At 32.2% G+C, this 16,281-nt stretch overlaps 1 protein-coding gene and 4 non-coding genes across 10 annotated transcripts; 4 read left to right on the forward strand and 1 right to left on the reverse strand.

The window, feature by feature from the left end:
• The first annotated feature begins 1,898 nt into the window (after nucleotides 1-1,898).
• On the forward strand, nucleotides 1,899-1,990 carry Trnay-gua (transfer RNA tyrosine (anticodon GUA)). The gene is given in 2 exon segments: nucleotides 1,899-1,935; nucleotides 1,955-1,990. It is a non-coding gene; the product is annotated as a tRNA-Tyr (tRNA).
• Nucleotides 1,991-4,680: 2,690 nt separating this feature from the next.
• On the forward strand, nucleotides 4,681-4,753 carry Trnaf-gaa (transfer RNA phenylalanine (anticodon GAA)). The gene has a single exon. It is a non-coding gene; the product is annotated as a tRNA-Phe (tRNA).
• A 15-nt stretch (nucleotides 4,754-4,768) lies between these two features.
• Nucleotides 4,769-13,945, reverse strand: LOC130666998 (uncharacterized). Of its 6 annotated transcripts, none has more exons than XM_057468351.1 (8): nucleotides 13,808-13,945; nucleotides 13,006-13,054; nucleotides 9,829-9,926; nucleotides 9,600-9,677; nucleotides 8,527-8,662; nucleotides 7,696-7,877; nucleotides 5,387-5,575; nucleotides 4,770-5,110 (listed from the first exon to the last, which is right to left on the reverse strand). In XM_057468351.1, the coding sequence occupies exons 1-8, from the start codon at nucleotides 13,871-13,873 to the stop codon at nucleotides 4,874-4,876; spliced, it is 1,035 nt and encodes a 344-aa protein (XP_057324334.1). In that variant the 5' UTR covers nucleotides 13,874-13,945; the 3' UTR covers nucleotides 4,770-4,873. The 6 variants fall into 6 exon arrangements, with proteins under 6 accessions (XP_057324335.1, XP_057324334.1, XP_057324336.1 ...); XM_057468353.1 differs by lacking the exon at nucleotides 13,808-13,945 and adding an exon at nucleotides 13,461-13,517 and having other exon boundaries at nucleotides 4,771-5,110; XM_057468352.1 differs by lacking the exons at nucleotides 13,006-13,054; nucleotides 13,808-13,945 and adding an exon at nucleotides 10,949-11,018 and having other exon boundaries at nucleotides 4,769-5,110.
• On the forward strand, nucleotides 5,217-5,288 carry Trnaq-uug (transfer RNA glutamine (anticodon UUG)). The gene has a single exon. It is a non-coding gene; the product is annotated as a tRNA-Gln (tRNA).
• A 138-nt stretch (nucleotides 13,946-14,083) lies between the features above and the next one.
• Trnag-ucc (transfer RNA glycine (anticodon UCC)) lies at nucleotides 14,084-14,155 on the forward strand. Its single transcript has one exon. It is a non-coding gene; the product is annotated as a tRNA-Gly (tRNA).
• The last annotated feature ends 2,126 nt before the right edge of the window (nucleotides 14,156-16,281 follow it).

Consider the following 16,281-nt stretch of genomic DNA (forward strand, 5'->3'; position numbering starts at 1 on the left):
TGAGGTAAAAAGTTTATTACGGGCAGGCTTATAACGGATAGTCGACTGTATATATTTTTTGGTACTTATACTAGTAATTCAATAATTTCAAAGCAGCAAAATTTCCGCTGTGTTTGTTACGAGTTTAGTTTGTAGACAACAAGAACTAGTACCCGATCAGGGAACTAATACTCGATCACTCCATGTATTTGTATATCTATATTCAATAAAATTTAGTAAATATAGATATACAAATACATGAGTGATCCGGTACTAGTTTCCTGGTCGGGAACTGGGTCTTTTACCTTACACGGAGAAATTCCTGTTTGAATTGCAATAGTGTCACACCCTCTAACAATGAATAAGTGAAATTCACTACGAATCAGTGAATAGTCACTACTTCTATACAGCTGCTATTAAAATGGTAATTTTATTTTACACTTTGTCATTAATTAATAGAAAGTATCAAATATCCAAAAATGGAGCAGTGGCCACAAATGGTACCTCTACCCTATAGCTGGTTTCCAGTGAATATTCACTAATTCGAAGTGAATTTCACTGATTTATTTTTAGAGAGTAGTTAAGTCGGATCGTTTTGGTCACCTGCAGAAATTTAAATAAACATATGGAAAAATTTCTATAGCCATAGTAAAATTTTCAACGATTATATCAAAAATTACTGTAACCATTTTAAATTTTACTATGGCCTCAGTAATTTTTCCAATCGTTTATTAAAATTTCTGCATGTAGCCAATATTAGTCCGGCTTTACTATGACACCATAGCATTTCAACCGGGAATAATTTTTTCGTACAGAGGTTCCGTTTTTGATAACTTTAGGGTCAGTTTTGAAGACTTGAAACATTTATGAAAAATCATTTTGAAAGATGCAATGACGTAATTAATTTTGTTTATGCTTTTTAATTTATTAAAATAAAGTATCAAATGTCCAAAAATGGAGCAGTGGCCACAAATGGCTCTTCTACCCTATACATTATTATATTTACGCTGAGCAAAGCGGTGATTTGTAAAGAAAGTAATTTATGAAAGACGAATAAAAAAAAGTATCATAAGGCTAATGAAAAAAAGTGCTATGGGTCTCGTGATGAAATTCCTCGTTAAGAAAGCTGAGGATAATGCGCTTTTTTGAGTGGACAAAATAAAGAGCGTGCAAGATTGAGGATGAACCGGTAGAGAAATTTACACATTTTACGCGAACCCTCATTAGAGTTTTATGACAGTGGAGTATGATAGTGTATTAGATAGTTGGTGTGTAAAAAAATTAACAATATTTTTTTTTGGTAATCATGCTGCACGTAAATATCTTCATTTTTTTTGACACACCTGTCGCATTAAATATTTAACTAAATTTAAAACCGTTATAATTTTTATTTAATAGCCAAGTTTATTAGATTTAATTCAAATTATTTTTAAATATACAACTCCCTGTAGTTATAATCTTGGATCCGTAGATAAGTACTCTAGTAAAATTGATGGTAAAATAAAAAAGTAATCTTGCGATTGTCGAGCTACACAACCCACGCTCTTGAACTTTGAATAAATAATTAAAATTACCATGATAATCAGTACAACTTGCTCTTTTTATTAACCTCAGGTATACTTTTATGGATATGCATTCGACTATTCAATGACTGCGATAACAGAATTATCTTTCATATACAAAAAAATATAAATATATGAATAATAAATTTACTGGCAGTGAACTGATAATTTTTTTCAGAGCAATATCTCCTGATTTCTTACGCCAGCGAGTATTGATCTTCGGAAACCTTCGGGTCCCGACCCCCCTTTCTACTAAAACACTCGGACCTCATGGAGCACGAAAATAATTCTTTCACTGACTCAACTTTCACTGACGTGAATCTTATATATGTCCTTTTTTTTCGGACTCTCAACTTCCCTTCGATAGCTCAGTTGGTAGAGCGGTGGACTGTAGTTGTATTTGACCGAAAGTAATCCATAGGTCGCTGGTTCAAATCCGGCTCGAAGGAATTTTTTTTTTTTTTTTTTTACTCCGTTAAAAATAATTTAGGAAAATAAAATCCTGCAAGTAAATCATCAAGCAGAGGATAATTGTAACTGCTATAATTTATAATTATTGCAATTACTGTCGCTGCTGGTTATTAAGACGTTGACGTAAATCTTGTCGAGGCAATTAATTAAAATGTTTAAATTATTTTATTATGGTTATAAAATATTTAAAGAAAAAAAAGGGAGAGCATTAATACGACATTTATTTGCCCACCCAGAATCAGAGGATGAGAGACATCTGCTTCAGCGTAAATATATAAATATAAAAACCTACACTAGCTCGTTTTCATATATCCGTCGGATCATTAATTTCTAATCGCTCACTAATTACTTCTCAATATGAATTTTAAAAATACTCGACATTATCGCAACTCTTACGAAACCTAAAAAACAATTAAAAATATATATCTTATCTTTTCTTATCTTCAGAAGATTTTAATTAAAATGCGATAAGTTTCGCGTTGTAAATAATGATTTGATTTATTCATGAATTGAGAAATCGCATAAAAAAAATTTAATTGTTCAAGAAAACTAATTGGCATAAATAAATACCCATGTTTATTTAAAAATTTAAATCCCAGTCGTTCAGCTGACTGGTTTAAATAAACCTACAAGTATATCAACGATGTTTATGTTAAATAAATCGACACAATTACAAACCATAGATAATTAATTATAATTACACTTAGAAGAACAAACTCCTACACAGGTATCGTAAAAAAAAGAAAAAAGAACAGACTATAAAATTTTATCGACGGTAATTTCTCAATTATTGCGATTGTAATTATAATTAAAAGTATAATTATAATTATTTAACTGGCTTATGACCAAAAGAAAGTTGAATTTATTAAGTCTAGTAAAGAATGCACAGGAAATTTTTTCTATTTAAGGGCATTTTCAGGCAGAACCCCCCCCCCTCCCTTTTTTTAAAAATATTCAATGACTTTCAATTGTAATGACCGTATTAAAATTTTGATAATTAATTTCAAAAAAAGTTACAGCATTAAGTGAAAGAAGGCAACGCAGTTACACTTTTGCCGAGACATAGATTTTTAAAAAAATTATTTACAGTTGATATGAATTCGGAGTTGAACGAAATTTGGAAAATAAATTTCAGTAAAATCTTCAGAATTTTGAATGTCAAATTTTCGGGCTAAAATTTCGCTAAATTCCTAATTGATAAAATGATACTGAAGTTAGCCGACGTCTAACAATTTTTGGACTTTTTTTTCGACGATAAATTATAAAAAAAAAAATATTTAAAAAAATTGCACCTGCAGTTTTTAAATTTTCTACATGTGCATATTTTTAATTTTTTCTTTTCTTCAAATTTAATTGTTAAAAAAAAAACCCAAAAATTTTTAATTGTCTGCTAACTTCAGGATCGTATTGATAAAAACTGTAGTAATTTTTTTTAAATCTATATCTCGGCGAAATTGTAACTGCGTTGCCCTTTTTCCAATTAATGCTTCAACTTTTTTTAATTCATTATCAAAATTACAATTGAAAGTCATTGAATATTTTTAAAAAGTGAGGGAGAGGGGGAACTTGTCTGAGAATGCCCTTAAGGAAATACGCTACCGGACCTCTTTCTCACACTCAGAAAAATAAACGGGACTGTCTTTGTTGCACTCGTAGAGTAAATGATCATTTTAAAACAATATTTCTCGGAGACAAATTAAAATTTTTGAAAATACGAAATTTCTAGTCTTTGTTGATTTCAAAAAACGCTAAGTAGAGTTACTTAGAAAATTTTCCCCTAAATTTTTTTTTAATACGTCTCATAAATTTTTAATGTTCGTTACGATTTTTAAAGTTCAAACATCAATTTTTCCTGCATAGACAATAAATTATATAATATTCATCACATAATTATTTTTAATTATAAATTAAAGAATTACTATTTAGAACCATAGTATTTACTGATAACTTTATCATTATATTACTTGTCATTTCTCAATCTACAGTTCATTTTTTCCGCGTGGTTACGAAAATTTTCTTTAAAATAAGCAGAACAAACTCCCACGAGGACAGGGACGACAAAGGGCTCAGGTCGACATCCGTGATGGAGCAAACCAGCTCGAGGGCCGTGAAAAATATTTTTGTAATCCTATTTGTTGTGAGAAGCAACAACAGACTCGATCACCACGAGTACAAAATTATGTATAGTCCCTGACTGTGGTCTAACTTGACATGGTACAGTACCTGCACTCTACACTACATAAGATAGGTGCACATTTGTGTTTTGGCTGACACTGCCCATTCACTATTCTACTATTATACAACACACTAGCATAGCTTTCGCTCTGTACTCTGGACAGCACAATGAGGCCAATTACTTTAATTGCAGTTCAACCCGTGGATAATGCGAAAGCTCTCAGCGACCAACCACGGGCCAGTAACAGCCGGAAGTGTTAAAATAAATAAGCGACGCAATACAATCGCTCTTTTTACACGCCTAATACCTTTCTTCCGTTTTATTTCAATTTTTTCAATTAATACGCGCGAATTATCAACTATTGATATCCTTCATTGCCCTGCGATTATTCCACGTTCTCATAAATTGAGCAATAACTGAAGCCACGATAGAACGTTGTCTTGTTTCCTTATCTTGTTTATGTACAGGCGTATTTTAGCCTCAACCATCGGCGCCGAAATAGCTCAGTTGGGAGAGCGTTAGACTGAAGATCTAAATGTCCCCGGTTCAATCCCGGGTTTCGGCAAATTTTTTTCCTTTTAGTTTTTTATTCAAATTACAACCGTAAATTTTTAACAAGATAAATTTATTTAAATACGGACTATAAATTTTATATTTTTAATTATTTATCAATAAATAATTTTTGTTAATAAGTAAGACGAGTGTACGAGCCGTCAAAGTTATCGTACATTCGTTTACGCTCATCCATTCTAGAGCTGATGGGTATGAGACGTTCAAGCGAGCCATCAATTGAAGATGGGCCTGATGTCTGCTGTAAAATGGACCGGTACTCGATTCTTGCACCAGGTGGAGGCAGATTTTGTGTCAGTACTGTCATTGCGCAACACAAGAAGAAGATCAACAAGCTCAGTATAATTACCGTCTTTAGATAAATACGGAGTTAAGGAAAACTAGGTAAGGTAGGGTAAGATGAAATAAAAAAAAAATGTAATGTATCCCGTTATTTTTCACAGACGATCTTCAACAACGGTCCCATGGTGTAATGGTTAGCACTCTGGACTTTGAATCCAGCGATCCGAGTTCAAATCTCGGTGGGACCTGAGTGACAATTATTTTTTTTTTACTTTGTATTTTATTTTTATTCATCATTATGCAAAATCAAATATATAATTAACAGGTAAAAAATAAAAAAGGATACAAGGATGACGAGACTTGTCGTAGCATTGCTGCCGCTCGCTGCACGTGGGAATGGTGACACTCTGAAATTGCACATATGAATCGAATCCGCAGTTGATTTCAAGCTGTCAATTCTTTGAGACCTCCATCCTTCTTTGCATACACACGTTCCTGTGACGTTGTCACGACGTCCATTATGGCAAATGATATTCTACAAGAATTATTAAATAAAATAAAATAAACTGATTCAAGACATTCCTTGGCTAATTAGTATCCATGCCATGCTTTCGAACACAACTAGTAATTAACGATAAATTTTAATAAAATGTTCCTACCGACTCTAGTTGAGTTTTACTCACTTCGTTTCTCTCTCCTTTACCGGACGTCAGTTCTCGAAATAATTTTTTTTTGCACAAATGATTAAAAGTCTCTTAAAAAAAAGTCGAAAAACGGTTGACTCTGGGCCAAATCCGAAATTTCCCGCTAGTTTCGTGCTCAGAGAACTCGAAATCAAAACTGTCTGTAAATTTTCAAAGATTTCAAGCCCAAAAACGGTTTTTTTTGGACCAAGAAAGTTCAGACTTAGATCCGAATAAATTTTGAAAATCTGAGACCAAATAAATTTTTTTCGCGAATATTCTCAACTATTTTAGCTTAGGAGGCCATGAAAAATATCAAGGTAAGTTTACTTGCATCTAAAATGAGAGAAAATTATCTACTCTCCACAGAGAAAAGTAGCTCTGACTTTTTTTGGGCATTTCAGACCAATTTCGGGACAGATTCCCTGATTTATCTGTTGAGAATTTGAGCCCGAAAAATTTTTTTCGCGAGTATTTTCAAATATTTTAGCTTGGGAGGCCCTAAAAAAATTAAGGCATGTTCACTCGCATCTAGAATGAGTCAAAATTTTCTATTCCTCATATGGAAAAGGGGCTCTGACCCCTCAAGGACTTTTTCGGGCCAATTTCGAGACAGATGCCGACCCATGTGTCTATTGAGGATTTGAGACCAAGTAAGTAGAAAAAAAAAGAAAACCAATAAAATTGGTTTCAACATACACAGAAAAATTGAAGTATATAAATTGAGAAACGATAAGTAATATAATAATAAAGTGATCAGTAAATGCTATCATTGTAAATAGTAATTTTTTCATTTATAATTAAAAATAATTATACGATAAATATTAAAATTTATTGTCTATGCAAGAAAAATTAATATTTGAACTTTAAAAATCGTAACATACAAAAAATTTATGACACGTATTATAAAATTTATAGTTTTAAATGTTAAAATTCCCCATATTGACACCCACGTTCCGAGTTATAATTTCATACACTAATTTTTAAAGTTTATTTTTTTCCGTGTGAAAAAAATAAATAATAATGATGATAATAGGTTTATATTTTTAATCGTAATTAACATAATTTTTTCTTAAACGACCGAATTAACTCAACAGTCATGCCAAGAAAATATTCAAAGTGAATGTTCCAAGATACGCAACAGAGCAAAGCTTTTTTAAAAGTTTTATCAGCAAGTTTACTCAACTCCATCCGTCATCATTATACCGCCGTAAATTACAAGAGTGTAACGTAACGTTCGTGGTGATGTTGGGTCTCTTAACTCGCGATATGTTTCTCTCAAAGTCTACAATAAACGTAATTGCGCATAGTTACTTATAAGCCAGTAAATATAAACCACGCAAACCGTAAGATTATTTATTTCGATTAAACTCAAATTTATTTAGCCAAAGCCCAAGCATCAGAAAATAAGTGACAGCAAATTTATCACATCGATTGTCAATAATCTCTTAATCAGGAGGCGTATGAACAATAAGTGCAAGTACATATGCGAGTACAGGCGATCAAAGAAGGCGGATTCGAAAATAATAACGTAAGAAACGAAAGCAAGCTCATAATCGAGGCGTTGAAATAAAATTATTGTGTGTAATAAATTAAATTGAATAAATCGTGGCAGTTGATGCTGGTTTTCTGCAGTTTACTTATGTATTATATGTGGTCCTCTAAAGAAGTAGTGTAGTATTAAGTAGTATAAAGTAGTATAGAGCTGAGCACAGCTGGTATAAAACACATTGGCAAAAGAGTGGCACGCTACATCGCATGCCAGTTGCGTATATCACGCTAAAACAAAACCAAGAACAATTCCCGGCGCATTACGCATTAGCACCTATCGTTCTGTAACGACTATCCATGTTTATTAAATTTATCTACCGGTATATTTATACCAATGTTAAATCTCTTAACCAGTTACCATTATACTACTCTTGGTAATTGACAACCACCTTCAGTATTTTTTTAAAATTTATTCACTCACCGCATCAGCACTTTGAGTCGAGTCCGAGATCCACAGAAACGCCGGCTCGCATTTTCGTAATTTTTGGTTGTAAAAATTACGTTTCCCGCCGTACTTGACGAAACAGTTTACTGGTTGACAGGATTCCAGAGAGTCTTCATCGACACTCGCGCATCTTTTTACTTCACTCGTTTCATAATATCCTGAAAATATTTTTTAGATTAGATTAGATTAGATTAGATTTATTATCGATCATAGAGTATAACTCCTTGTGATCACAGCGTTTTACAATATTACATAAAATTACATTTGAATAATTAGTATAAAAACATATGTATGTATCAATATGACTCTCACCACACAAAATTATTGAGATGAGACTAAAAATTTCCATCTAGTTTAAGTTAGTTAACATATAATCGACCTCATAATATTTAATACAATTAAATCAGTTAATTATCTCCTTACATTTATTTTAAAATATATCGATTCTTATATTGATTCACTCTCACGATCTAGCAAGTGAGTAAAACATCTTTCTTTAAATTCGTCGAGGCACTCCGATGACGTAATAATTTCCTTTTTGTCTTTTAGTCGAGTATTTACACCCAGATAAGTTTTGAGTAAAAATTGCCCATAAAATTTGGCACTGTCATGACATCTAGCCAGTGAATTTTTACTGCTGTCAGTAGAAATTGCGCTTCATTTAAATGATACTGAGTAGAATATTTTACGATGAGAACGGAAAAATTTAGATGCTTACCCACAGTATCAAACTTCGGGTAATTTTTACTAAAAATTTATCTGCGTGTAGAGTTTCGCTGTATAAAATTAAATGAATTGAGGGAATACCTCGCAGGATATCGGGAACACTGTGGTTGGAGACATATGTGTCGAATGGAATTTTTTCCCTCAGCAGATTTGTAGTTCCATCGGTACTGTTGTACGTGATACCGATCTCGCACTCACCTCTGCGGTCGTGGAGATACTGGAATGGATTTGCGATGTGTGTTAGTCAGTAATAAAACTAAATCAGATATTGTTATAATGATGAAAATTAAAGAGGAATTATGATGACGTCCCCCTGGGGATTGTCTGTGTGATCAACAAGATAGCGAAAAGAGAGTCATTAAAAATAACCCAGACGATAAATCGCTGATAAGTATAAAAAAAAATTTAGCATAATTCACTTGTAGTTATGGACAGAATTCGTTAAATAAAGAATTTTATTTGCATAATAAATTAATTATCGGGCTAATTTACTGTGCAGTCACAAAAGCCAGCGATATGAATTAATAAATTCAAGTGGACTTGTACAACTCAATTAGACATTAATGGCCAGCAGTAAAAGTCACTGGAACTTTGCTCAAATCGCAGCACCGGGGTAAGAAATAGAGTCGGGAGAAAAAGGGTGCAGAAGAAGGAGAATACAAGAGGAGGAGAGGAGTTGGGTTTTAGCGAAAAAATAAAAAGTAAAAGTAATAAAAAAAAAATGAAAAATAAATGGTCATAAATCATGATGGCGGCAAGAAGCGCGCTCGTGTGAGTGGCTGAATGTTTAAACCCGCGGTCTTGCGAGAGTGACGGTGCTCGCTGGCAGTGGTGTTTAGTGATAATATGTGTTGGGGCAGATGGTGGTGGCAGAAATACACTGTCGAGTATGCTGGTTGGTGCATGTCGGCTCCGCCCCACCGAGATCACGATAACGACTGCTATTATATTACTCCCACGCGACAACCGGACTGAATATTCTGGCCCCCACAAGTTGCTACGAGGACAACAGAAAACTACCAGGACAACAAGGCGACTATTCATATTTTTAACTCACTAAACTCGTCGCGCTTTTCCTTCTCGAGGTGGACCAGCCAGGATTCTATGCGACGACCATTCAAAAATTTTAAGATCCAAGAATATTGTTGACTTACCGGAGTCGGCCAGATCAGAGTAACGTTGGCGGTCTCTCCGGGCAGGATTCCCACGTGGTCTTCAATCAATCGGATGTGCTGCAATTATTGCAAAACAACATCGGAAGTTATTATCATCATCATCATCATTTTAAATTGATAGTAAATAGTAGCATAAGTTTGAATAACAGTTAAATAATAATTAATATAATACGTAGGTTGTTTTCAAAACGGATGCTTCAGTACTTACCTCACAATCAACGTCCTCTGGAGTAATAATCTCGCAGCAGTTTATCATTTTACTTTGCACAGTAACTGGACGACCGGCTCCATTAGTCAATTCGACATCTGCAATTAAACATAAACCCAACTGTCATTACTCATTACGAAAAAATAAAACACTTTCACAAGATCAGCAAAATTAAAAGTGATAAATAAACAAGCATTTAAAATATTTTAAATAAATGACTGGGTGCACATGTAGAAGCAGCAAAGAAACATTTGTCTTGCTAGCACGGACAGCAGGAAGCAACTAATCCGTCGGTCGTTCTCTTCAACTCAACTCATTCCCATTCTTATAAAACATTCAGCTCAATCCACATCCACGAATTAAGACCGGGCTTAAATTATTTGGACGTGGTTACGATGAGCCCGGTGATTGAGTGACGGACATGCGAGTCGCTCCTGCTACAAAACAGAGTATACACCGCCGATGGACAATAATTACACCACGATATATATATAAAACCCAGCAATCTCCCGTTGGATCGGATCGCGGAGCCTAAACATCACCTGCTGCTGCTGTCATTCGGCTCCGAACGTATAAGGCGCCTGGCAAAAATAAAATAAACATTTTATCCAGCGTGTAGAGCTGCAAGAATTTAATGCACCAGCACACATGATCAGAAACATCTCAAGAATGTGTCCTCACATCGGTATCGTATCAAACCTAGCGATGGATAATAATTTAATTGAGCATTACCATCACATGCCTTCTGACTCCTTGTTTATCTTTTTACTTTAGTGCCCACTCATATATTACATATCAAATATATATAACTGTCTCGCGCAATTTCTCACAGCAGCTGTCGCATGCAACAACAGATTCCATCAAAGAATTACGATCGTCCTTGTCACATTTCCCCAAACCTGCTCCGTAAACTTAAATTTTAACGCTTACATTTAATTGCAGTGGACACTCGTTAATTTATATGATAAATAAATAAATTATTAACGAAACTATTTGCCAGCCAATAATAAATAAATATAAATTTAGCACACGCGACATCACCGGTCACTAGCCCAATAATTTGTGTGCAGTCTAGCCGGATAAATTTATCGCAAGAACAAAACTTGGGGTATATTTATACTTAGACTTAGAAGTAGAAGTAGATTCGTAATAACGTATTTACGGTGATAGCACATATGATTAAATGTATACTCGCGGTGAGGAACGAAGCAAAACTGGGCTGTGGACTGGTGATAGAAATCCTACAATGTGTAGCAACAATCCTGCTATCAACCACAGGATACTAACTTGGATTGCGTGTACAACATTGTAGACTGTTATTCCGTGTGCGTCGTGATCGAAGCTTCTTCTGGTGATGTTCGTGATTGTCGTGATCTCCATGACGTGTCCATGCACACGAGCTTACAAGGCTAGTTGTTGTCTGCTCTGATACACACAACACCTAGTCTAATCGTTTTACTACTCCAGGGATGCCATCAATTCACTCATCAGCGCACTCATCACTACCAGAGTATCGTCATCAAATATCAAGTTGTTTAAATTCAAATCTTTAGGCTGGGCTGTATACGAATTTTCTAATTGCATTTTGAATAATTACGTCACTCGAAGGATGAAAATCTTCCGAAAAAGTTTCACGTACATTTTTTCGGAAGCTAAAAATTGAATGATACTGAAATTAGCCGTCTAATAATTTTTGAATTTTTAAAAACACGATAAATTATTAAAAAAAAAATATTTAAAAAAATACACTTGTAGTTTGTTAAATTTGCTACATGTGCATATTTTCAGTTTTTTTTTTTTCTTTAAATTTAATTGTTAAAAAAAAATCCAAAAATTTTTAATTGTCTGCTAACTTCAGGATCGTAAATTGATGATACTGAAGTTAGTCGACATTCAATAGATTTTGAATTTTTTTTCAAAATAAATCATAAAAAAAATATTTTAAAAAATTGCACTTATAGTTTTTTTAATTTTCTAAATGTGCATATTTTTATTTTTATTTTTTTTCGTAATTGAGACACAGAAAAAAAATCCGAAAATTTTCATGATCCTGAATTTAGCAGACATTTGAAAATTATTGAATTTTTGTTTATCAACACACAATTGCAAAAAAATTAAATAAAAATATGCACATGTAGAAAATTTTAAAAACTACAGGTGCAAGTTTTTCAAATATTTTTTTTTTTGTGGTTTATCGTCTAAAAAAAGATCCAAAAATTATTAGACGTCTGCTAACTTCAGTATCATAAATTTTCATTGTCCATCAACTTCAGGATCTTAAAAATTGCTGTGATAAAAATTGATTTTAAAATTAAAATAAAAGTAAAATTGAAAAATTCGCTTAGTACGGGCCAGCCTCAAAAGGGGTCTGAATTTTTTTCTCTATCACACTCAAGTCAACAAACGATACTGTCCTTGTTGTACTTGCGCAGTAAATGGAAACTTTATCTAGATTTTTTTCTTAAACAAATGAACGTTTTTGAAAAATGAAACCGTAGATTGTAAGATTGTAAAGCAATGCATCGAACCTAACTTTATTGTCATCGAACCATGACAGTAAAGTTAGCAGACATTTGAAATTTAAATAAATTTTTTTTTACAGATAAATAATAAAAAAAATATATTTCTAAAAAAATGCACATGTAGAAAATTTAATAAACTATACATGCAATTTTTCAAAATATTCTTTTTAATATTCATTTTTTCGTTAAAAAAAATTCAAATATAATTAAATGTCTGCTAACTTTATTGTCATATCGAACCTCGTTTTTAATTTAGCAATTAGAGGATTTGTTTGAAAGAAACTTGCACAAAAATTAATATGAGAGACCTAGTACTCAATCAGGGAACTGGTACCCGATCACTCCATGTATTTGTATGATACTGAAGTTAGCCGACGTCTAATAATTTTTGAATTTTTAAAAAATGATAAATTAAAAAAAAAACAAAATATTTGAAAAATTCCATCTGTAGCTTTTTTTAATTTTCTACATGTGCATGTTTATATTTCATTTTTTTGCAATTGATTTATAAGAAAGAAAAAAGTCAAAAATTGTTAATTGTCTGCTAACTCCAGGATCATATTTTTATATTTATATTTAATAAAATTTAGTAAATCTGTGATCGGGTACTGGGTCTCTTTATACCCTAATTTAATAAATAAATTTGATTACTTACAGAAAATCATTCCAACATCTAGACGCTTGATAGGATAAATACCCGAGTCCTGTAATGAAAAATAAGACTGATTATTTTAGATGTAAGCTGAAGATAAAAAATAAGAATAGAGGAAATTATTTTGTTGGTTTTTGTTGTGAGGATTAAAGAGTCGGATTGTTTTACCGTAAGAAAAAAGGTGAGACCGAGGGATAAACTGAGGCATTGCACCACTGGCAGATTCGTTACACACCCGGTATAGACCAACAACAACAACTACGTGGGGCAATTTACGTGTCAGCTTGTCAGGGTGTAATTTAACTGATAGAAGGCCCCAGCAAAACGTCAGCGAGACACAAAAGCGTCGAGACTCGCCTGGACTTTGCTTCTTTTTTTTTTTCTTGTACTTTTTGAGGTAGAAAAGATAATTGCGACCGAAAAAACCGCTCGATTTCGAAATATCGGCATTTTAATACCTTGGAATAATACACTCTTATACACCAGGTCCTTCACTGAGTAGTTATTTTTATTCTCAAAAGTATTACTGAATTTTTTTAGCCTCCAGTCCTAAAGACTCAGCTTTGTGGTCTTGACAACAAAAAATAATAATTCTAACAAAAACTCGATATATTTAACTACAGTACCTTCAATATAATTTTAAATTCTTTAAAAAAAATAAAAAACACAAGACACCGAACAATGAATCGCGTATTATGTCACAACTTTTTTTATGCGCATAATATTTATATTTATAAATTTTAAAAATGAATGCATGTCTAACCTTTTTGTGGTCAAGGTATTTTTTAAACAATGTGATAATTACCGTAATTTTGATGTCTTCAACAGCAGAGCACTGGACGAATAATTCCAACACTAGTAAAAACAACATCTCAGTTTATTTTATAATCACTCACAGTCCCGGTTTTGTCACCAACACATTCAAGTATTGAGACGCGACATCTATAACTCGTGCACGCGCGACACAAAGGATTTGTCTTTTGTTTTTTAAATCTCGACTTCCTCATTGACGCTTTTTGGCGGGATTTCATTTCATTGGCTCATTTTAAATAGTTTAGAATTTCCAAGGCTTCCAAGAAGTGCGATGGTGGTGTAATGGTCAGCATAGTTGCCTTCCAAGCAGTTGATCCGGGTTCGATTCCCGGCCATCGCACATTTTTTTTTTTTTTTTTTTAAGTTTATTATTTAAATAAAAAAAAAGATGATTCTGAAGTTAGCAGATAATTATAAATTTTTGAATTTTTGTTTGAACAAATTAATTACAAAAATAATGAAATAAAAAAATTCACATGTAGAAAATTTAAAAAACTACAAGTGCAATTTTTTGAAATATTTTTTTTTTTTATAATTTATCATTTTAAAAAATCTAAAAATTATTAGACGTCGGCTAACTTCAGTATCAAAAAAAAGATAATCCTGAAGTTAGCAGACAATTCAAAATTTTTAGATTTTATTTTGAACAATTAAATTCGAAGAAAAAAAAAACTTAAAATATGCACATGTAGAAAATTTGAAAAATTACAGGTGAAATTTTTTAAAATATTTTTTTTCTTTTGGTTTATCGTCTAAAAAAAAATCAAAAAATTATTAGACGTCTGCTAACTTCAGTATCATAAAAAAAGTACGAATGTGAATGTAGCAGACATCAGACAAATTTAAAATTATAAATAAATAGAGTAAATTATAAAAAAAATAATGGTTATAAAAAATGCACTTACTTATTTAAAAATTTAAAAAATGCGCATTTTTCAAAAATTTTATTTGATTAATTATTTACTCTATTTTGTAATAATTTTTAATTTGTCTGATGTCTGCTACATTCACACTCATAAAAAAAAGTAGATACTGAAGTTAGCTGACGTTTAATAATTTTTGAATTTTTTTTTAAAATTGCATCTGTAGCTTTTTTAATTTTCTACATGCGCGTATTTTCACTTTTTTTTTTTCTGCAATTGATTTTTTCAAACTAAAATACAAAAATTTTTAATTGTCTGTCAACTTCAGGATCACAAAAAAATATGTTATATTTAAATTAAAATTCGAATTTTTAAACGTGTAAAAAATATGTCAACCAATCAGTCGTAAATGTTTAACATTTAAAAAAAATATTTGTAACTTTTAAGAATGTATAAGTGTTAATAGTTGGTAATCTGTCACCAATAGAATCAATTACTTTGTTGATTTAAATCAACAAAGTAATTGTTATACATATATAATAATATATTTTTTATATTTATCTGTAAGAAAAAAGTGTTAATAAAAAATAGCCATATTCTCCATAAGCAGTCGCTGCGTAATGAATATTTTGTAGTTCCAGAATCCACCGCTAGGATATATACCGGCGCGCAAATTTTTCCGCCGCAGATACATATAATTAACCTTTTAAGTTCCAATCAAATTCACAATCTGTTGCTGTTATGTAAATCGATTTGTCACTTCAAAAGTTTCTTCAAAAAAAATTTCAAACTATAAATGCAAATCAAAATGCAAACATAATTTATTTTTACAAATATTTTAAAAAGTCTCTAATATGACAGTAGACTACAAGTGACTATTGAAGGTTCAATTCGTCCTAAATCTCGAAGGAATTCGAGTTTGTCCCTTCAATTGCACTCTCGGCCTCGGCTTAAGATGAAATTTGGAATTTCGACAGTACTTCATTTGACAGAGCTATTATGGGAATTACTGACGATGCTCCCTTAGCGAATCCGACCTTAGATTTACCCGAAAATTTAAACATTTCTCCAAAATATCGAAGGAATTCGAGTATGTCGCTTCAATTAAACTTTTGGTCATGTAAAATAAACAGAATATTAATCCCATTTAATCATTTAAGAAAATGTTCGGAAAGTTAGAACTTTTCCAATGTTGTTCATTTTTCGAACTGATGGCTTGTTTTTGGCCAAACCGACTCGGCAGATTTCGAAAAATTTTCTGCACTAAGTAGAGATTGGTATCACTTTCTTTAAAGTTTGTAAAACTCGCATTTTTTTCTTACGGTGCCAAATTTGGTGGTTTGTACGGGCATAAATTTTCTGTTCTGTTAATTGTTATTTCTTTCATGGGTTCTTCGCCACATGTAAAAATGAAATTAAGTTTGCTAGAAGGCAGCTTGAATGCATAAAGGTTTGTTAGTTTTTTTACTTATTGGTTACTGTCCCATTAGGGTTACGTACCATCTAGAAAATTTACATATGAATCATCAGTATATTATACATCATCGAGGAAGGTCTTCGACTTGAATAGATGATTCCACATGTGTTCAGAATATCCTACTTT

This window comes from Microplitis mediator, chromosome 4, assembly GCF_029852145.1.
Source record: "Microplitis mediator isolate UGA2020A chromosome 4, iyMicMedi2.1, whole genome shotgun sequence".
NCBI classification, from domain to species: Eukaryota; Metazoa; Arthropoda; class Insecta; order Hymenoptera; family Braconidae; genus Microplitis; species Microplitis mediator.

Bases quoted from the DNA above. Each gene is read 5' to 3' on its own strand.
- LOC130666998 (XM_057468351.1), bottom strand. From the start codon at position 13,873: ATGTTGTTTTTACTAGTGTTGGAATTATTCGTCCAGTGCTCTGCTGTT. The intron at 13,055-13,807 runs GTAATTATCACA...TTTTCATTACAG, and splicing joins TTGAAGACATCAAAATTACG to GACTCGGGTATTTATCCTAT. The intron at 9,927-13,005 runs GTAAGTAATCAA...GTTTAATTGCAG, and splicing joins AGATGTTGGAATGATTTTCT to ATGTCGAATTGACTAATGGA.